The sequence below is a fragment of the Bos grunniens genome, chromosome 9 (assembly GCF_055505025.1).
Source record: "Bos grunniens cultivar Pamir isolate PY7600 chromosome 9, Bosgru_T2T1.0, whole genome shotgun sequence".
NCBI lineage: Eukaryota > Metazoa > Chordata > Mammalia > Artiodactyla > Bovidae > Bos > Bos grunniens.
This window is the reverse complement of record NC_141173.1, coordinates 99,068,729-99,091,011: the sequence shown is the minus strand read 5'-3', so window position 1 is coordinate 99,091,011 and position 22,283 is coordinate 99,068,729. Positions and strand designations below refer to the sequence as shown.

At 40.3% G+C, this 22,283-nt stretch overlaps 1 protein-coding gene across 50 annotated transcripts in view; it reads left to right on the top strand.

Annotated features, from left to right (window-relative positions):
• Positions 1-22,283, top strand: part of PRKN (parkin RBR E3 ubiquitin protein ligase) — a 1,227,412-nt gene that overhangs the window by 66,883 nt on the left and 1,138,246 nt on the right. For 41 of the 50 annotated variants that reach the window (XR_015133424.1, XR_015133426.1, XR_015133425.1 and 38 more), the window contains exon 2: positions 13,756-13,889. The exons of 7 other annotated variants lie outside the window; for them this stretch is intronic. Coding sequence is in view for 31 of the 43 variants with exons in the window: in XM_086318630.1 (XP_086174756.1) it covers positions 13,883-13,889 (7 nt within the window). In the remaining 12 variants the exon portion in view is untranslated. Of the gene's footprint in view, positions 1-9,197; positions 9,288-13,755; positions 13,890-22,283 lie in introns of all 50 variants that reach the window. 2 more of the 50 variants (XM_086318628.1, XM_086318614.1) reach the window with 1 other exon arrangement.

Sequence of the window (22,283 nt, the reverse complement as noted above, 5' to 3'; positions counted from 1 at the left end):
GTAAGCGTCTTTTAATTTCGTGGCTGCAATCACCATCTGCAGTGATTTTGGAGCCCCAAAAAATAAAGTCTGACACTGTTTCTACTGTTTCCCCATCTATTTCCCATGAAGTGATGGGACCAGATGCCATGATCTTAGTTTTCTGAATGTTGAGCTTTAAGCCAACTTTTTCACTCTCCTCTTTCACTTTCATCAAGAGGCTTTCTAGTTCCTCTTTACTTTCTGCCATAACGGTGGTGTCATCTACATCTCTGAGTTTATTGATATTTCTCCCAGCAATCTTGATTCCAGCTTGTGGTTCTTCCAGCCCAGTGTTTCTCATGATGTACTCTGCATATAAGTTAAATAAGCAAGGTGACAATATACAGCCTTGATGTACTCCTTTTCCTGTTTGGAACCAGGCTGTTGTTCCATGTTCAGTTTTAACTGTTGCTTCCTGACCTGCATACAGATTTCTCAAGAGGCAGGTGGTCTGGTATTCCCATCTCTTTCAGTATTTTCCACAGTTTATTGTGATCCACACAGTCAAAGGCTTTGGCATAGTCAATAAAGCAGAAATAGATGTTTTTATGGAGCTCTCTTGCTTTTTCCATGTCCAGAGGATGTTGGCAATTTGGTCTCTGGTTCCTCTGCCTTTTCTAAAACCAGCTTGAACATCTGGAAGTTCACGGTTCACGTATTGCTGAAGCCTGGCTTGGAGAATTTTGAACATTACTTTACTAGCATGTGAGATGAGTGCAATTGTATGGTAGTTTGAGCATTCTTTGGCATTGCCTTTCTTTGGGATTGGAATGAAAACTGACCTTTTCCATTCCTGTGGCCACTGCTGAGTTTTCCAAATTTGCTGGCATATTGAGTGCAGCACTTTCATAGCATCACCTTTCAGGATTTGGAATAGCTCAACTGGAGTTCCATCACCTCCACTAGCTTTGTTCGTAGTGATGCTTTCTAAGGCCCACTTGACTTCACATACCAGGATATCTGGCTCTAGGTCAGTGATCACACCATTGTGATTATCTGGGTCATGAAGATCTTTTTTGTACAGTTCTTCTGTGTATTCTTGCCACTTCTTAATATCTTCCGCTTCTGTTAGGTCCATACCATTTCTATCCTTTATCGAGCCCATCTTTGCATGAAATGTTCCCTTGGTATCTCTAATTTTCTTGGAGATCTCTAGTCTTTCCCATTCTGTTGTTTTCCTCTATTTCTTTGCGTTGATCGCTGAGGAAGGCTTTCTTATCTCTCTTTGCTATTCTTTGGAACTCTGCATTCAGATGCTTATATCTTTCCTTTTCTCCTTTGCTTTTCTCTTCTTCTTTTCACAGCTATTTGTAAGGTCTCCCCAGACAGCCATTTTGCTTTTTTTGCATTTCTTTTCCATGGGGATGGTCTTCATCCCTGTCTCCTGTACAGTGTCACAAACCTCCGTCCATAGTTCATCAGGCACTCTATCAGATCTAGTTCCTTAAGTATAGTTAAAAAGGAATATATTTTAACACTTTAACTTCCTGCTGCTGCTGCTGCTGCTGCTGCTAAGTTGCTTCAGTCGTGTCCGACTCTGTGCAACCCCATAGACGGCAGCCCACAAGGCTCCCCCGTCCCTGGGATTCTCCAGGCAAGAACACTGGAGTGGGTTGCCATTTCCTTCTCCAATGCATGAAAGTGAAAAGTGAAAAGCTGCTGCTGCTGCTGCTAAGTTGCTTCAGTCGTGTCCGACTTTTAGCGACCCCATGGACTGCAGCCTACCAGGCTCCTCCATCCATGGGATTTTCTAGCCAAGAGTACTGGAGTGGGGTGCTGTTGCCTTCTCTGCTTTAACTTCCTACTATATTATAAAGATGTAAGAGATTATAAATTATTAACCCGTAAAAAGTTATACTTTTTTAAAGTCACTAACCATGTATGTTACTTAAAGAATTTTCAAGGTTCTTACAACTTGGTTCTTTGCATCTATATATGTAGGTATATGTTTACATTTCTATTTATCTACCTGCCTACCTATCTCCATAGAATATACTAGTCATTGCGTTTTCCATCAAAAAAGTGATAAGACCTGTGTTTGTTTAAAATATTTAAAAAACTTTTAAGTGCAATTACCTATTTAATTTTTTTTCTTAAGCTCCTTGAAATACAATTTATCCTGAGCTATACTTGGAATCCAGGTGGTTTATGTGATTTTGGTATCTTAAATACCTGATTGTCAGTCAATTTCCTGAGAATGCAATGTGTAGAGGTTTACATTCAAATCATAAGGTTATCTTGTATAAGGTTTACATGGCAATGAGTGCTGAATGTTCAGTTTGTTTTATTATAAGTAAATATTATATTACTATCATTGGCTACAATACGGGAGACCTGGGTTCAGTCCCTGGGTTGGGATTGAATACTGGCAACCCACCAGTGTTCTTGCCTCGGGAATCCCCATGGATGGCGGAACCTGTCGGGCCACAGTCCCTGGGGTCGCAAAGAGCTGTATACGACTGAGCGACTTAAGCACAGCATAGCACAGGCTCTTCCCAAGAATTTTCTTAAGAATACCTTTGTATAAGAGCTACTCTTGACTGAAGAAAGTTGAATAGATACAGTCCCTGTCCACTAAAAAATCATTAAGATCATTATAGTGTGTTGTAAGTAGTGTATGCTGCTACTGCTACTGCTGCTAAGTCGCTTCAGTCGAGTCTGACTCTGTGTGACCCCATAGACGGCAGCCCACCAGGCTCCCCCGTCCCTAGGATTCTCCAGGCAAGAACACTGGAGTGGGTTGCCATTTCCTTCTCTAATGCATGAAAGTGAAAAGTGAAAGTGAAGTCGCTCAGTCGTGTCTGACTCAGCGACCCCATGGACTGCAGCCTACCAGGCTCCTCTGTCCATGGGATTTTCCAGGCAAGAGTACTGGAGTGGGGTGCCATTGCCTTCTATGGAACCAATGTACAAAGTAGTAATTTTAAGTGCACCTGGTTAAATTTCAGCAGGATTTGAGAGTGATGTACCATGCAAGTGTTTGGTTTTGTTACAAGAGTTGGCATCATGTTGCATTCTTTATGTAAGTAACTTCAAAATCTCAGAATTATTCTCATAGTATTTTATGTTAGTATTTTTTTTTTTCTGAATTCTAGAATTTTACTAAGTGCATCATCTCTTTCCAATAATTATGTGAGATAGAAACACATGTCATTTCAGATTTGGAGTGGCAGAAACCGAAATGCTCAGATGATAGTGTTACCTAATAATATGGCATTTGCCTTGGGCCCAGAGCTCTCTTGACCTTACCACATCGCCACAGGTGATTGAACTGTAACAGGAGAGAGGAGTCATGGTGAGAGAGGTCAGGTCTACAGACAATATCGAGAGTCCCTCATTCATTGTTGTGGGGCCTTTTTTGCCATAGGTATTTTGCAGATGTTTTCTTTCAGTCATTTTAATTTACTGAGTTTAATTTGTTTAATTATAGTAGAGAATATGCCAAAATCTAGATTTAAATGTGAATAACATAAATAGACTGAATATCTTTCATATCTTAACTCTCTAAACACATGAAATTAGTTCTTGGATATGGTTATGACATCACCATCATGGAGTTCATTAAGCAGAGTACTGTTACTAATTACAAGTAATAATTTATTAAACATATTTTTTTGGTTAGAGGAGCTACTCTCTGAAGGCATTTCCAATTTCCCATAATCTCAACACTTTGCTCCATTGCTCTGCCTCTATAGCCACATGTGTGATTGATTCTACTGTAATAGTTGACTTTCCAGAACCCTGTAGAATTTTGTTTGTTTGTTGTTTGCTGTATTCATATGGGCTAATAACAGAGCTTCTGATTTCAGGCCAGGAGTTGGACTATCAGGCATTCACAAATTATCTAGGTCCATTTGACCCTGATGCTGGGAAAGATTGAAGGCAGGAGAAGGGGATGACAGAGGATGAGATGGTTGGATGCATCACCAACTCAGTGGACATGAGTTTGAGCGAGCTCCGGGAGGGAATGAGGGATAAGGAAACCTGACGAGCTGCAGTCCATGGGGTTGCAAAGAGCTGGACGCAACTAAGTGACTGAACGACAACAGTTTGGAGTCAGGCCTCTGGAACATGTAGCTGTGCTAATAAGTCACTTCAGTGGTGTCTGACTCTGTGCAACCCTATGGACTGTAGACCACCAGGCTCCTCTGTCCGTGGGATTTCCCAGGCAAGAATACTGGAGTGGGTTGCTGTGCCCTCTTCCAGGGGATCTTTCTGATTCAGGGATCGAATCCGTATCTCTTATTTCTCCTGCATTGACAGGCAGGTTCTTTACTACTAGCACCACTGGGGAAGCCCCCTAGGACATGTATATCCAGCACTAATTTCTGTTATATGAATGCCATAGACTATATATATAACCTAGAAATCAAAACATAGACCTTTAGGATTTTAGTGAAAAAAAAATCACATTCTGAAGTTTTAACCTCATATGGTGTTTATTGCTTACTATTGATATTAAGCAAGGACATCAATGTTTTATCTCTCTACCCTAGGAAAGCATGTTGTGCCTACCCTAGGACAATTTTCAAGCATGACCATATGCATATGCCTCAATATAGACTGGAATAAAAACATTCTAATTTCCTGTTTTTATATATTTTACTTTGTTATTGTGTCTCCTTCAAAGAAATACGATGATATATGAACTACTCTGACAAAAATGTTGCTCCAGCCTTATGTTAATGTGAAATTATGACTAAGAATTAAAGTTTTGAGGAGAAAACTCCAACTTTATAGTCCTCAAAGCAAGCATAATTCATGTAGACTGCATAAACAGTATATATTAAGGCATACATTTTACTGCATATCTGCTAATAAGAAGATGCTACATATCTGCATCCAATAGACTGAGTTACAGTTGCTGTGAGGGCCATAATTTTGAAGTCTTCATCTGCATGTTAAATTCTCAAACGTAACATGCCAGTAACATAATATTTTTATAAGATATATTATTTGATCCTAATAGTTTGGTAGGTAAGAAAGTTTTGTTTTTTTTAGGAGAAGAGAAAGTTAATAAAAATGGAATTAAAAAAAATACCATATTAGAAAATGTGAAAGTATGGGCATTTTTGCATCAATTAAGAAACTAGTAATAAAACTTGCTTTACCATTCTCTGTACACTAAAGAATGTTATCCTTAGATGTCTTATCCAGGTAATGCTGGAATACACCATATCACAAATATCTTTAGAACCAGTAACATTGCAAGGACTGTGATATCCCACAGCCCACATTCTTCACCTGCTTATTTAAAAACCAAAGTCCAAGTGGGCTCAGTGTTTCATTATAGATCACACGATGAGTTCATGGCCAAGTTGGAACTCTAAATGGTATTTTATGGCTTCCTGTTCAGTGCTTGAGTTGTTTCTACTGCCCTTATTTTAACAGTAGCTGATTATTAATTATCTTTCACGGGGCTTTGATGATAACTGTTACATACAGTAGATAACATATTTCATGAAATAGACTTTATAAATTTGTGGTGCAGCCACTTTATTTCTGACTTGAAGTGACTTATATGTGGAGAATTAATGTAAAAATGCTCAGGAATTCCTGGAGCACTTCAGACAGCTGTATTTAAATTCTCCTTTGAATGAAATCGAAACTCTTATATTTCCTAGTACTGTGAAGCATATGGAAATTTCTTTAAATGTATTATTTTGCAAAACTAGAAAACAACCAATTAAGAAACAAAATGGAAATATGTCTTAGCATTCATTTTTCTTATTTGATGAAGAAATGGTATATACAAGTCAGTTGAAACAACATAGGCAAAGGTTCAGTTCAGTACAGTCGCTCAGTCGTGTCCGACTCTTCGCGACCCCATGAATCGCAGCACCCAGGCCTCCCTGTCCATCACCAACTCCCGGAGTTCACTCAGACTCACGTCCATCGAGTCAGTGATGCCATCCAGCCATCTCATCCTCTGTCGTCCCCTTCTCCTCCTGCCCCCAATCCCTCCCAGCATCAGAATCTTTTCCAATGAGTCAACTCTTTGCATGAGGTGGCCAAAGTACTGGAGTTTCAGCTTTAGCATCATTCCCTCCAAAGAAATCCCAGGGCTGATCTCCTTCAGAATGGACTGGTTGGATCTCCTTGCAGTCCAAGGGACTCTCAAGAGTTTTCTCCAACACCACAGTTCAAAAGCATCAATTCTTTGGCGCTCAGCCTTCTTCACAGTCCAACTCTCACATCCATACATGACCACTGGAAAAACCATAGCCTTGACTAGACAGACCTTCGTTGGCAAAGTAATGTCTCTGCTTTTGAATATGCTATCTAGGTTGGTCATAACTTTCCTTCCAAGGAGTAAGCGTCTTTTAATTTCATGGCTGCAGTCACCATCTGCAGTGATTTTAGAGCCCAGAAAAATAAAGTCTGACACTGTTTCCATTGTTTCCCCATCTATTTCCCATCAAGTGATGGGACCGGATGCCATGGTCTTCGTCTTCTGAATGTTGAAAGGCAAAGGTTGGTTGTTATTAAAAATGAGAGAAAAGAGGAGATCCTTAAAATCCAGAGTTCTGTGGAATGGTGCTTGTTGGTGGTTCATCAGATGAGTTGTCTGGTTCCTGCTTAGGCAGCCTCTGCATTGTTCCTAGCAATCCTCTCCAGTAGACTGGCTCCTTGGGTGGCTGTTCCCTTTTGCTATCCTTCTAGAGAACTGTACCCATGACAGAGAGACTCTGAGAACATCAAAGTGTTGACTTTAAAGTCTTTTAAAGTTAACACATTTTTCATAGAAGTAAAGTTGCTGTGTGGAATTTATCATTGTGGAATTTTGCTATATGCAATTCTAAAAATTTGGATAGCTTCATGCTTTTTCAGTAGATGAAGCATGTATTCTTTGCCCTGAAAACTCCTAGAAGGACTCTTTTGGTGCTTAGCTTCTTGAGTTTTTCTAAAAATTTAGTATTACTAATTGTTGGAATAATTAAATGAGTGGAATAAAAATAGTTGTTGATTAAGAATTAACATAACTTTTGTTGTTGTTGTTGAATCACTCAGTCACATTCAATTGTTTGTGACCCCATGGACTGCAGTATGCCAGGCTTCTCTGTCCTTCACTAGCTCCTGGAGTTTGCTCAAACTCATGTCCTTTGAGTCCATGATGCCATCCAGCCATCTCATTTACTCAAATTTGGTTTTAAGGAGCTTTGTTAGTATAGATTGGGGATTTTAATCACACCCGTGTGTGATTATTACTGCAGCAGATTTGATTATTTATTTGTAATACTGAACAGATATACCTATCAAATAAACATAATGCCATGCACACCAAACAAATCTCTGTTGAATTAGAAACTAAATCTTCTATAGCAGGGGTCATCAACCTCCAGGATCTATCTGATGCCTGGTGTTCGGAGGTGGAGCTTATGTAATGATACTAGAAATAAAGTTCATAATAAATGCAACACACTTGAACCACACCAAAATCATACCCACCCCTCCACCACCCAATCTGTGAAAAAGTTGTCCTCTACAAAACCAGTCCCCGGTGCCAAAAAATTTGGGGACCCCTGTTCTATAGTACTGGCTGTGTCAAGGATGTGATAATCAACTATGGATAATTGTATCTATTCATTCTTTTGCTCATTCATGCATTCTTGCTAATTTTCAAAAAGTATTTATTAGGCATGTTCCATTGCTAGACACTGTACCAGGTGCTATGGGTGTGACATGAACAGGAATGTCAGAAATACAGTACCTCTCTCCAAGGAGCAATAGGAGTAAACCCAAGACAAGTGTAGGCAATATCACAAAGGTCTATAAGGAAGTGTGAGGAAAGGAGTTCTGAGGGAGTGACAGTATAGCTGACCTCAGAACTAACCATAAGAAAAAAAGAAGAAAAAGAAGGGAATGTAGATGTGTGCCTCTTGAGAAATCTTTATGCAGGACAAGAGACAACAGTTAGAACCGGCTTCTAACTGTTCAAGAAGAGTTAGAACAATGGACTGGCTTCAAATTGGGAAAGGAGTATGTCAAAGCTGTACATCGTCACCCTGCTTATTTAACTTAATACATCAATTTAACTTAAATGCATCATATGAAATGCCAGCCTCCATAAAGCTCAAGCTGGAATCAAGATTGCTGGGAGAAATATCAACAACTTCAGATATACAGATGATACCACCCTAATGGCAGAAAGTGAAGAGAAACTAAAGAACCTTTTGATGAAGGTGAAAGAGGAGAGTGAAAATGCTGGCTTGAAACTCAACATTCAAAAAATGAAGATCATGGCTTCCAGTCCTATCACTTCATGGAAAATAGATGGTGTCAAAATGGAAACAGTGACAGACTTTATTTTCCTGGGCTCCAGTATCACTGTGGATAGTTACTGCAACCATGAAATTAAGAGATACTTGCACCTTGGCAGCATATTAAAAAGCAAAGTCATCACTTTGCCAACAAAGGTCCCTCTAGTCAAAGGTATGGTTTTTTTCCAGTAGTCATGTAAAGATGTCAGAGCTGAATGATAAAGAAGGCTGAGTGCTGAAGAACTTCTGCTTTTGAACTGTGATGCTGGAGAAGACTCTTGAGAGTCCCTTGGACAGCAAGGAGATCAAACCAGTCAATCCTAAAGGAAATCAACCCTGAATATTCATTGCAAACACTGATACTGAAGCTGAAGCTTCAATACTTTGGCTACCTGATGGGAAGAGCCAACTCATTGGAAAAGACCCTGATGCTGAGAAAGATTGAAGGCAGGAGGAGAAGAGGATGACAGAAGCTGAAATGGTTGGAAGGCATCACCGACTCAATGGACATGAATTTGAGCAATCTCCGGGAGATGGTGAAGGACAGAGAAGCCTGGCATGCTACAGTCTAGGGGATCGCAAAGAGTCAGGCAAGACCTAGCAACTGCACAGCAACACCAAATATCAGAAGAAGAGTGGAAAGAACCTGCCCAAAGCTTGTGGTGGGAGAAATACCTGGGGATCCATGTCTGGGGCTGATAAAAGGCAGTGTGGCCAGAATGCTAAGGGGAGGAAGGGTGTATGACCTGAGGTTGGACCATGTCAGAAGGGGCCAGATAATGGAAGGACTTTGTGCTTAGTTGATCATTCCTGGCTGACTCTTTTCAACTCCATGGACTGTAGCCTGCTAGATTCCTCTGTCTATGGCATTTTCCAGGTGAGAATACTAGAGTGTGTTTCCATTTCCTATTCCAGAGATCTTCCAGACCCAGGAATCAAACCCATATCTCCAACTGCTCCTGCATAGAAGGCAGATTCTTTACCACTGAGCTACCTGAATTAGAGGTAAATGCCTATGAAGCAGCATGTAAACTATTGTAGAGCTGGGTGGGGATGGTGGTGGCATTATGTGCTCTCCAGGGCAAATGCCTTGGTTGAAGTGAGGGTGCAGTGGTTACAGGGGACAGGTAAGTATGAAAGGAAGCTTTTGGGAACTTGTACTGGAATGCTGTGGTGAGGATGGTGCTAACAGGTCAGGTCTGATATTTAGAAAGCAATTCAGTAGTGTTGCAGGGCAGAGCCAAATTCTGACTCATTGATGGATCTGTTTCTTTGACTTTAACCTTTGTTTTTACATTGCTTTTATTATTATCAGTTGTGTCCAACTCTTTGCAACCCCGTGGGGGTCCATGGAATTCTCTAGGCCAGAATACTAGAGTGGGTAACCTTTCCCTTCTCCAGGGGATCTTCCCAGCCCAGGGATTGAACCCAGGTCTCCCACATTGCAGGCAGAGCCTTTACTAGCTGAGCCACAAAGGAAGCCCTTTATTATTATAATCATACATAATGACCCCAGCCTCAGGAAACCCTGCCCCTCTGCCTGAGAAGATTAACACATCTCCTCCCTAATGACCAGCCTCAGGGAACCCTGCCCCTCTGTGTAAAGAGATGAATACATCCCCTACCTACAGGGTTTGACCTCTGGGAAGTTGCCCTGGAGAAGGGAACTGGCTTCCTTGGCCAGAGGAGACTGGTGGGCTACATGTAGTCCATGGGGTTGCAAAGAGTAGGACACAGCTGAGCGAGTAACTCTTTCACTTTCACTTACATACAATGCAGGAGACCATGATTTGGGTTCCTTGGGTTTGATCCCAGGGTGGGAAGATCCCCTGGAGAAGGGAATGACAACCCACTTCTGCATCCTTGCCTGGAAAATCCCAAGGACAGAGGAGCCTGGAAGGCAACAGTCCATGGGGTTGCTAAGGGTAAGACAGAATTAAGTGACTAACACTTCCCTGAGGTTGGCCATTCTAGGAGATATTTGCAAAATAATGGTCTTTACTTTTTCAGTTTTCCCTCGTCTCTATTCTATAAAAGAACCTCAAATTTAGACCATGACAAGATGGTTATTTTGAGACATTAGTCTGCCGTTTTCTCGGCCAGCCGGCTTTCTGAATAAAGTCATATTTCTTGCCTCCACACCTTGTCTCTTGGATTTACTGGCCTGTTGTGCAGTGAGCAGACTGAGCTTAGTCTCTGAAACAGTAGACGTGATGCTGAATATGGAGGGCATGTGAAGGAGAGGTTCATAGATGACACTCAACCTTTTAGCTTAAGTAACGGGATGTAAAATGAGGTTATGAAAAAAAAAATGAGGTTATGAGTTAATTCACTGGAATCTGAATTTCTGGGGGAAGATCAGGTCACAGTTCATGAGTGAGTGAGTGAATGAACTCTTTTCGACCCCATGGACTGTAGCCTACCAGGCTTCTCAGTACATGGGATTTTCCAGGCAAGAGTACTAGAGTGGGTTGCCGTTTCCTCCTCCAGGGGATCTTCCTGACCCAGGGATTGAACCTGGGTCTCCTGCATTGCAGGCAGACGCTTTACTGGTTGAGCCACCTGGGAAGCCTTCACAGGTCATAAATAACCAATATTTTTCATCTTGTCTGCCAGCTTCATTTCATCGGTAGTCACTGCCTAGGGTCTTAGATAAAAATCTTAAAGTTCATAGGCTCTTTCATGATCAACTAATTTGAAAAAATACTGAGAATGAATTGTGCTTGTCTATATCCTAATTCCGTTCTTGTTTACTCTTTAGTTAACTCTGACATTCATAGCTGAAAAATTGCCAATAGGTTAAAGTTTATACAGTAGCTATTGCTGGTGAATCCTAACTGTGTTCTAGGTATTATTCTGAGGGTACAGTCTACTTTATATTTTTTAAGCTTGAGTGTAGATTAGCATTTAGAATGATATAAGTTGATGCTGAACTCTCTCCTGTTCCAGAAGAATTTATATTAATTGAGCCTAACATGTTTTTAATAATGGGATTTTTTTTATCTATAAGGTGAATTCCTGGTATATATGGACCTTGAGGAGTACACTGTGTCATGCCACTAATATTGTAAATTACTATTAGTGAATAAATAAAAGTCAGTTTACATTTCACTCAGTATAGTTATCTCTCATTTATGAGTGTATGTGTGTTTGTAATTACTGGTTTGCAGCTCATAAGCTTTGAGGAGGAAATGCCATATGGGATTACAACTTAATGATGACCCAAGTCTGCCTCTCATTTCCTTTGTATCTATCTCAAAGCACAAAAGACCTCCCGAGTAATTGAATCTATCCTTTTTGTGATTGAATTCCAAAGGGGCTTGTTGTAATTCCTTTATATATATATGTATTTTTTTTTTCTTTTTCTGTTATAACGATAAAATTAAAACAATTTTCTCAATGCTGTAACTACTAAACTTTCTTTAGGAGTAAATTCCATGTAAACATTCATAAAAGCTAAGGGACAATATGCTTTGCTTTACTTGCTAATTGGGGCTTCCATGGTGGCTCAGATGGTAAAGCATCTGCCTGCAATTTGGAAGACCCAGGTTCAATCCCTGGGTTGGGAAGATCCCCTGGAGAAGGAAATGGCAACCCACTCCAGTACTCTTGCCTGAAAAATTCCATGGACAGAGGAGCCTGGTGGACTACAGTCCATGGGGTTGCCAAGAGTCGGACACGACTGAGCGACTTCAATTTCTTTCTTTATTTGCTAATTAGTATTAATTTGTGTATTCTTTTTCTTTGTAAATACTCAAAGAAGATATGACTATGTCTGTATGCCTTAATATATAAGCTATTCAGTAAAGTTTCAGGAGGCAAAAAAGTCCCTACTGTTTCCTTTTTAAATGTTGGAATGCACTGCAGGAGACTCAGGTTTGATCCCTGGGTTGGGAAGATCCCCTGGAGAAAGGAATGGCTACCCACTCCTGTACTCCTACACACGCCTGGGAAATCCCATGGACAGTCTGATGAGCTACAGTCCCTGGGGTGGCAAAAGTCTGATACAACTTAGTGACTAAACCACTACCACCATCACCACATTACAACCATTAAATAACAATTTTCTAAGGAAATTTTTCAGTTCAGTTCAGTCGCTCAGTCGTGTCCGACTCTTTGCGACCCCATGAATCGCAGCACACCAGGCCTCCCAGTCCATCACCAACTCCCGGAGTTCACTCAGACTCACGTCCATTGAGTCAGTGATGCCATCCAGCCATCTCATCCTCTGTCGTCCCCTTCTCCTCCTGCCCCCAATCCCTCCCAGCATCAGAATCTTTTCCAATGAGTCAACTCTTTGCATGAGATGGCCAAAGTACTGGAGTTTCAGCTTTAGCATCATTCCTTCCAAAGAAATCCCAGGGCTGATCTCCTTCAGAATGGACTGGTTGGATCTCCTTGCAGTCCAAGGGACTCTCAAGAGTTTTCTCCAACACCACAGTTCAAAAGCATCAATTCTTCGGTGCTCAGCTTTCTTCACAGTCCAATTCTCACATCCTTACATGACCACTGGAAAAACCATAGCCTTGACTAGATGGACCTTTGCTGGCAAAGTAATGTCTCTGCTTTTGAATATGCTATCTAGGTTGGTCATAACTTTTCTTCCAAGGAGTAAGCATCTTTTAATTTTTAAATATCCATAAGTTTCTGAAGTGAGTTTCTGTTTATTAAGGAAATTTTTAAATATCCATAAATTAATACAACTTTGATTGTAGTTTTTTAGCCAAATGGATGTCAGATAGTATTCATTCAATAAAAATGAGATCAATTATTTAAGGCCTAACAACTTTGCTTTAGGTAAGAAGGCCAAAATCATTTATATAATAATAACTTCTTTATCTTTTTATTATTTTTGAAACATTTTCTGTGAAATTTTAAAAAATCATGTTTTAAATTTACTTCAATAAAAGATCAATAGCATTTTAATTAGTTAAACTGATTTTGTAATAATTATACAGAATTGGTTAGAAAATCATGTTTGGATTTATTAAAAGACTAGAACATTCTTTTAGTATGGAAGAATGTGAGTTTCTGTTTATTAAGGAAAATAATGTGAGTTTCTGTTTATTAAGAAAATTGGTTTTCTCTTTAATGAATCAGATTTGAAAGGAAATTTTGAAGGGTAAATAACAATTAGAACATTTTGCAGAATGATCTCTTATTGTCCTGATTTGCAGGAAAAGGCCAATTCTAACTCCATGTTGGATCTATTTCTTTGATTTTAACCTTTGCTTGTCTTTGCTTTTGTTGTTATAAGCATACATAATGACCTGCCTGGGGGAACCCTGCCCCTCTGCCTTTGATCAGTTTACAGGAAAATAATGTGACTCTACCCACCTGTGAATGGTTACAAGAAAGAAGAGATTAACAGATCCCCTCCCCTCCTGGAGGTTGGCCTTTCCAGGAGAGATTTACAAGATTGTGGCTTTATAATTTACTCCCTCAACTCCTCCCCTTCTCTGTTTTACACTAGAACCTGACATCCTGACCTCAACAAAGTTGTTTTGAGACTTTCCTCTGCCGTCCTCTTGAGTCTGAATACAGTCTCATTGTTTGCCTGAACAACTGGTCTCGGGGGGAGCTTGGACTCGCTGACAACGATGAAAGGTAAATCAGCCCTGCTTTGTTGTTGTTATTGCTCAGTCTCCAGTGGTGTCCGACTCTGTGACCCCAGGGCCTGCAGCATGCCAGGGTTCCCTGTCCTTCACCATCTCTCGGAGTCTGCTCAAACTCATGTCCGCTGAGTCGGTGATGCCAGTAATAGCAGTTAATTGTGTGTGTAGGGCGAGGAAGCTCTGGACTTTCCTGCCTTCGGGGAAAAGGCACTGGGACTCAGATCTTCCCTCTCCTTAGATCTCTTGCTCCCCTCCACCCTAGCTACTATCTCTGCCGTATGGAAGGAACTATACACAGCTTGGCATCATTTAGGACTTTGCATTCCGAAAGGATTGTCACACCTGAGCTGTCCTTACAATTCAGCAACCTCATCCATCATTTCTCAGAATTAGAATATCATTTTCATAGTAGATCGCCTTGGCTCACGCTTGTATTGAGAGGATCCCAAGAAAATGGAGTAAGACCATGGGGCCCTGCAATAAGCCAGTAGAAAAGAAGACGGGAGAGAAAGGAGGGTTTTTCTTACTTTTGAGGTCATACTCAGAGGTATTTATACTTTTTGCAGATAGCTAGTGTGCATGGCACAGTATTCAATCTGAGGTTTTAGCCGAGGATAAAGATTTATCAAGGGCTTCCCCACTGGCTCAGGGGTAAAGAACCCCCCTACCAATTTAAGAGATGTGGGCTCGACTGACCTCTGAGTCAGGAAGATCCCCTGGAGAAGGGAATGAAAACCCATTCCAGTATTCTTGCCTGGGAAATCCCATGGACGGAGGAGCCTGGCAAACTGCAGTCCATGGGGTCGCAAAGGGTCAGACAGGACTCTCTTAGAGACAAAACAGCAACAGCAAAGACTTGTCAAACCTGCTTCAAAAATGCTATCACGTGTTTACAGCTGTTTTGGCTTAGGTCACGATGCTTCAGATAAAGCGTCCTCCCCGTTGTTTCCTGGCAGCCGTTCCCAGCCAGGCTGGACAACTGGCAGCTTTCTTCTTGAGCCAGCCTCCACTTTAGTGTGTGTTGGTGTGGAATTTGGTTTCATGAATGTAGACATTTGAAACGTGAATCCAGAGTAACTTCTAGCAATATTAAAAATGATAAATGGCGGATTGAGTCAGCCATGCACGCCTGTGCTCACAATTGTTATAAGCATGGCTGTAATTTCATTATTACTGTTGAATTTAATAAAATTATCTCCTTCCAGGGCCAAATGGTCAAGGAGAATAGAAAGACTTATAAGCAAAACTGTCCCCACCCTTGCTTATTTTGGTGATCTATTTTTTAAAAAAATAGTTATTTATTTTTGGCTGCCCTGGGGTCTCTGTTGCTGCCTTCGGGCTTTCTCTAGTTGCGGAGGGCGTTGGCTGCTCTTCATTGCGGAGTGCGGGCTTCTCACTGCGGTGGCTTCCTTTGTGGGGCGCAGGCTTTTTCTAGGGCGTATGGGCTTCAGTAGTTGTTCCTCCGTGGCTCTAGAGCTCAGGCTCAGTTGTGGCACACGGGCTTAGCTGCTTCGCGACAGGTGGGACCCTCCCAGACTGGGGATCGAGCTGGTTTCCCTCACATTGCAAGGCGGACTGTTAACCACTGGACCACCGGGAAGACTGCCGATCTATTTTTATATACTCTTTATTGAATGTCTGTCATGTCACAACTCCTTTCATACATAATTTACAGATTCTCATTAGTTCTCATTAATATATAGATTTCTAAATGGCATAATTAAGACTCATAAAAGTTGAATGCTTTGTATAATATGTAATTGATCTAGGCATAACTGGAATATGAACCCACTGGTACCGTGAATCTGAGATCCTTGTAGGTCTGTGACTCAACCTTGATTAATTATATACTTCTTTGGCTCTCTGTACTTAACCAAATACATTGTCCTTTGGGGTAGATGGGCCCAAAGTTTACCAAAGGTTAAGGAGATCTGTATCAGGCTTAGTTGTCCAGAATATTTATGGTTTAGGCATGCTGTCCTGGCATAATTATTACTTGTGCCCCATTTCACCTTTAAAGTGTCCTGGATTGTGTGATAAATCGCATGGTCACTTTACCTAAAAATTTAACTTCTCGTCTCAGTACAATTAAAGTATGAGCTCTGTGGACATAGAGACTTTTGTCAGTTCTATTATTATATCACCATCACCTGGAAGAGTTGTTGTTCTTTAGTTGCTAAGTCATGTCCAACTCTTGTGACACTATAGGCTGTAGCCCGCCAGGCTCCTCTGTCCACGGGATTTCCCAGGCAAGAATAATGGAGTAGGTTGGCATTTCCTTCTCCAGGGGATCTTCCTCGACCCAGAGATCAAACCCAGGTCTCCCACTTTGGCAGGCAGATTCTTTACCACTGAGCCACCTGGGAATCCCACCTAGAACACTATCTGACACATCAGTTCAGTTCAGTCCTCAGTCGTGTCCGACTCTTTGCGACCCCATGAATCGCAGCACGACAGGCCTCCCTGTCCATCACCAACTCCCGGAGTTCACTCAGACTCACGTCCATTGAGTCAGTGATGCCATCCAGCCATCTCATCCTCTGTTGTCCCCTTCTCCTCCTACCCCAATCCCTCCCAGCATCAGAGTCTTTTCCAATGAGTCAGCTCTTCGCATGAGGTGGCCAAAATTCTGGAGTTTCAGCTTTAGCATCATTCCTTCCAAAGAAATCCCAGGGCTGATCTCCTTCAGAATGGACTGGTTGGATCTCCTTGCAGTCCAAGGGACTCTCAAGAGTCTTCTCCAACACCACAGTTCAAAAGCATCAATTCTTTGGTGCGCAGGTTTCTTCACAGTCCAACTCTCACAGCCATACATGACCACTGGAAAAACCATAGCCTTGGCTAGACGGATCTTTCTTGGCAAAGAAATGTCTCTGACACATAAATGCCCTCAATAAATATGTGTTGAATATTGTGTTGACAGAGATTTGATATGTGTATCAGTTGGGGTTCCAGAGAAACAGAACCAAGGTTAGATAGATATAATAAGAGAGCTGTAGTAAGATTTATTTTAAAGAATTGGCTCACATGGCTACGAGGCCTGGCAAGTATGACATTTTTAGGGCAGGCCAGCAGGCTGGAAACTCAGGCAGGAATTTTATGTGACAGAATTAAGGCAGAATTCCTTTCCCAGTTAATCTCAGGTTTTTTGCTCTTTGACTGTAGGAAGTCCATCTACATTGTAGAGGATAGTTCCTTTACTTAAAGTCAGCTGATTGCAGATGTTAATCACAACTACAAAGTCATCTTCACAGCTGCATCTAGATGAATGTTTGATCAAACAACTGGCCACCACCGCCTAGCCAAGTCAACAGATAAAAGTGTGTTTGTACATTCTCATATCTACATTGTGAGCCAAGCCAAGAGATAACTGCTTATTGGTAAAAAGGAGCTTCCTCACACAGTAGTAATATGATTTTTTAGAGAAAAAGATAACCAAGACTTTAATTTCCTCAGAAGAGTTGCATAATGAAAGAATTCTTGTAAATACAGGGAGACTGACTGTTGGAATCTCGTGTAGCATAATGTAAAATCTCAGGGCAGAGAATATATGTTATGAAAATGTGGTACAAAGTATGTTCTTAGGCAGAGCATTTTGAAGCTTTTAGGAGAAAGCTGTCTTGATATTGCGAAGTAGGCACATGTGGTGTTTGATGTTCTAGTCTTGAGTTACGCAGTGGTGTCAGTTTCTATCTATAGTCTCCTTACTTGTAGCCTCAAATAGTTCTTAATTTTAGGATAGACATGCTGTGACCTTTCTGAAAATAGTTGGGGGATGGTGTATAGGGGAGTATTTGGGACACTTTCTAGTGATCAACACATTTTGCTCCATAGACAATTATTTTGCGCTACAGTTGCAGAAAGTGAAAGTCAGTCGTGTCTGACTCTTTGCGACCCCATGGACTATATAGTCCATGGAATTCTCCAGGCCAGAGTACTGGAGTGGGTAGCCTTTCCCTTCTCCAGGGGATCTTTCCAACCCAGGGATCAAACCCGGGTGTCCCGCGTTGCAGGTGGATTCTTCACCAGCCGAGTCGCGAGGGTAGCAGAGGGCTGACTTGAATCCCTAGAACTGGGAACTCTTAACATGGTGTTCTGTAACAGGAACTGAAAGCATTTCTCCATACTATTTGTTGCAACAGAGGAGTGATGACATGGATGTGAGGGGACATAGGCAAGAAAAGTTATCGAAGGCATTGAAAATTGTGAGACTGTGATTACACTGAGCATAGAAGCAAGTTTTCTATTTCTTAGGTGAGCAGCAAGAAGGCCTGCTGACCTCTGGCACACCTTAGTGAGCTGTACAACAAAAAGTGAATGTAAGATGTTAGCTTAATGCTTGCTCAAAGGTCTGAGCATTTTTGTTTGTTTGAGCTATATTCACAAGTAAAGAATTCAACCAACTTCTGTATATTATTAGTAATTCGACTTTGAAACCAAACTTACTACATCTCATTCAGATTTCTGTATTTGAGATTTTTAAGGTAGACTGCTAAAACCAATTTATATTAATAGTCTAGCTGCTCATGTGTTTGAATACAGACTTGTAATGTTAAGTAATCAAATTAAACTACCTGACTAAAATGAGTGTTAGAATTTCTTGAGTCTGCAATTGTCCTCTGTGACATTTGGCTCCATAATAAGCTTTTGCTCAAAAACCGGACTCTATATTCTCCTTGGTTTATTTTCATAAATTTAGTTAGCAAAATACTTCCTTTGAGATAAATATATTTGGATGAATGTATAAAAATTATTCTAGACGGAATGAGAAGAAATTGCTAATAGTGTTAACCCTTGAAGACACTGCCCAGAGGGGTGGGGGAATAAGTTTGACTTTTTATTTTATAACTTTCTATACTACTTTAGTTTCCTAATCAGTTTTGTTTTACTTGTGTACTTTCTGTACTTGACCGTTTTTTTCTTGTAGCTCTTTATTTTTTAGGAACTTATTTATTTCACATATTTGGTATCTTCATTTTGCCTAGGAAAACTGGGATCTGCTTTAGAAAGTTTATGAACAATTGCTCTGGAAATAACAAGACTGGTTCTTTTGTGTATGTGTGTGAGAATCTTTTGATGAGACACTTAGGAGTGAGATTGATGTAATGTCTTAATCATATCTGACTGGTTACTTACTCCTTCATTATGAATGCTTTTTTAAAAAATCAATCACAATTTAGTTTCCAAAAGACAACAACTATGACATCAAAAAAATCCTAGGTATCAAAGAAATAATTGAAGAACACCTGACTCAGTCTCTTTTTTATTCTGTAAAAGAGAACACTAAAAAAGAAGAGCTATAATAGATCTCTTGTATTGCTGCTCTCAGCTGTCTTCTGTAAGGCAGGGAGGGTGCTCAGGTGCATAACTGAGCTGACTATTTGGAGATGCACAAAAATCAATTATAGGGAGTTCCCTGTTGGTCCAGTGGTTAAGAATCTGTGCTTGCAATGCAGTGGCTGTGGGTTCATTTCCTGGTCAGGGAACTAAGCACCATGCAGCCAAAAGGCAAAAAACAAAAAACAAGAACGAAGTCAATTATAGCATTGGAGATTTCATCTTTTGGATTTCCAGTTAGGTGCTTCCTCCTCCAGCCTTTTCCATGAATGAGATAATAACGACTTGTCTTTCTTTCTTTTTTTGTTCCTTCTTTCCTTTCCTCTCGTCATCCTCCCCTTCCCTCCCTTCCTTCCTCCTTTCCTTGATAATTCATGTGATTTGTAGTAAGAATCATAACAATTAGGGAGGTAAAAAGGGCCACAGACAGTCATGATATTAGAATAACTGTCAGTATGCAGTGGAATAGTGGGCAATAAAGTAGTAAACAAGAAAGCAGTTCCATCATGACGATATGTATATTGTAATATGATCCAATGAGTGTTGGCTTTCCAGTGTTGGAACCAATTTGATCTTTGGTTCCTCTGCCTTTTCTAAAACCAGCTTGTACATCTGAAAGTTTTTGGTTCATGTACTACTGAAGTCTAGCTTGAAGGATTTTGAGCATAACCTTGCTAGCATGTGAAATGAGTTCAGTTGTAAGGTAGTTTGAACATCTTTGGCAGTGCTCTTCTTTGGGATTGGAATGAAAACTTACCTTTTCCAGTCCTGTGGCCACTGCTGAATTTTCCAAACTTGCTGACATGTTGAGTGCGGCATTTTAACAGCATCATCTTTTGGGATTTGAAATAGCTCAGCTGGAGTTTCATCACCTATACTAGCTTTGTTCATACTAATGCTTCCTAAGGCCCACTTGACTTCACACTCCAGGATGTCTGGCACTAGGTGAGTGACCATACCACTGTGATTATCTGAGTCATTAAGACCTTTTTTGTATAGTTCTTCAGTGTATTCTTGCCTCCTCTTTATCTCTGCTGCCTCTGTTAGGTCCTTACCTTTTCTGTCCTTTATCATGCCCATTCTTGCATGAAATGTTTCCTTGATATTTCCAATTTTCTTGAAGAGATCTCTTGTCTTTCCCATTCTGTTGTTTTCCTCTATTTCTTTGGATTGTTCATTGAAGAAGGCCTTCTTATCTCCGCTGTATTCTCTGACACTCCGCATTCTGTTGGGTATATCAGTTGGTTATATTCAGTAGGTAAGATAGTATACTAAAACAATTAATGCGAAAGATATTTAAATTAAAAAAATTTTTTTGACTCTTAATTTATGAATAAAAATAAACGAGTGTGTTCCTTTTTGGCACTTTTGGAAGGTAGGAAAGAGAGGAATGTGGCCACAGAAAACTGTGTGCTGTATGTTGTGAGCTTTGCTGACCTGCTAAAATGCTGTGTATGATAGATGCCCTCACTACCTCCCATCCTTCTCTATGAAGTAGAAGCTATTAAATTTGCTAAAAGTCATAACTAATAATTATTATCCGTAGAGGCAATAATGACAAAGGAACACAGCTGCATGAGTTCTTTGGCTTATCAAGAGAAAAATGAGACCAGTGTTTCCCTAAAGGACTAGTTAACTCCCAGCATAGGAGGGTGGATGAAGGAGTGAGTATGCCAGTTAGAGAGACTGGCTGGGGGAATGGGATTTTCCCTGCCTTGCCTTGCAGTATCTGAATCTGATAAGAAATAATGGGATGTATTAAATTTTTAGTAAAATTTGCTCAGTTTTGATAGGATTTATTTACAAGAGAGAATAAGGAAATGGAAGTATTCCATAAAAACTTTACCACCAAGCATTGCACAAATACAAAGGTGTAAATTAACTCACTCTCTTAAAATGATAAATTGGTCTTAGATGAACTAAGAATGGTAAAAGGTTCTTCTTTACCTGCTGAGTAATTTGCCCATGTGGTAGGGATTTTGTATCTCAAGAATAATTTTCTCAGCTTTGTGTTGATCTCATCATGTCTTTGATTGTTTACAAAGACAAAATAAAACAAATGCATGCAAACAACAGCAAAGATTGATAACCAGTGATTCCTCCCTTGTGAAGAACCAAAGTTTCCATATACTCCTGTGCCTTCTTTTTTTTTTTATCTTGATAAATAACCAAGCATTGTTTTTCATGCTCCCATGCATCTATCTTAATTAACCAAGAAAAGCTTTTTTGCCAATTCTTGATTTGGCCTTCCTTAGATTTGGTGTGAAATTTAGAAAAAATTTTTTTTCTTTTATGCTGAAAACTGTCTTTGCATTTTTCCAGAGGACCTCTGGACAATCAGAAAGATTATTCTTTCATTTTGTAAGTAGAAAGATAGGAAGAAAATATGAGGTTTGTTTGGTGGTTCTATGTTTGTTAATTAACTCAAGCTGTCATAAGAGCTGCATAGGTTAAGTTGTCAATATGAAAAGATGGTCAACCTTCAATAGGTTAAGATTGTAGAAGCAAAATATTATTTACTTATATACATATTTTATAGATAGTACACATTTTGCAAAGGCCCTGGATATTTGTCAGTGTCCCTGGTATATTTTTAACTCACAGAGGAAATGATTATGAAATAGTTATGTGTTCTATCCCACGTGTTAATTTTACTCTTGTTCGTTGTGATATTATTGGTTACTATAATAAGTTAACGACAGTAATGAGTCTCATTATCAAACAGTTGTTCTTTCTAGTGCTTGCTTGATGGCTCTGCTATAAGCTATAGGTTAGAATTTGTACTTTCAACAAGGAAGAGTCTCAGAATCTATGGGAGGAACGGTACCGCACGGTGGGCTACTTCACTTCAGTGGACAAGTTTGAGAGCAGGCTTCCAAGTGGGCACTGTTAGAAATGCTCAGACTAGACCAGGGCCAGAGGCAGGGCTTCTGGGTCTTCCTTCAGTCCAGCAGCAGATGAAATGATATCCGGTGGAGTGAGACTTAATCACCAAGGACTGAATGAACTGATGAGAGAAATTTATTTGGACATTGTTGGTACTGTTTGA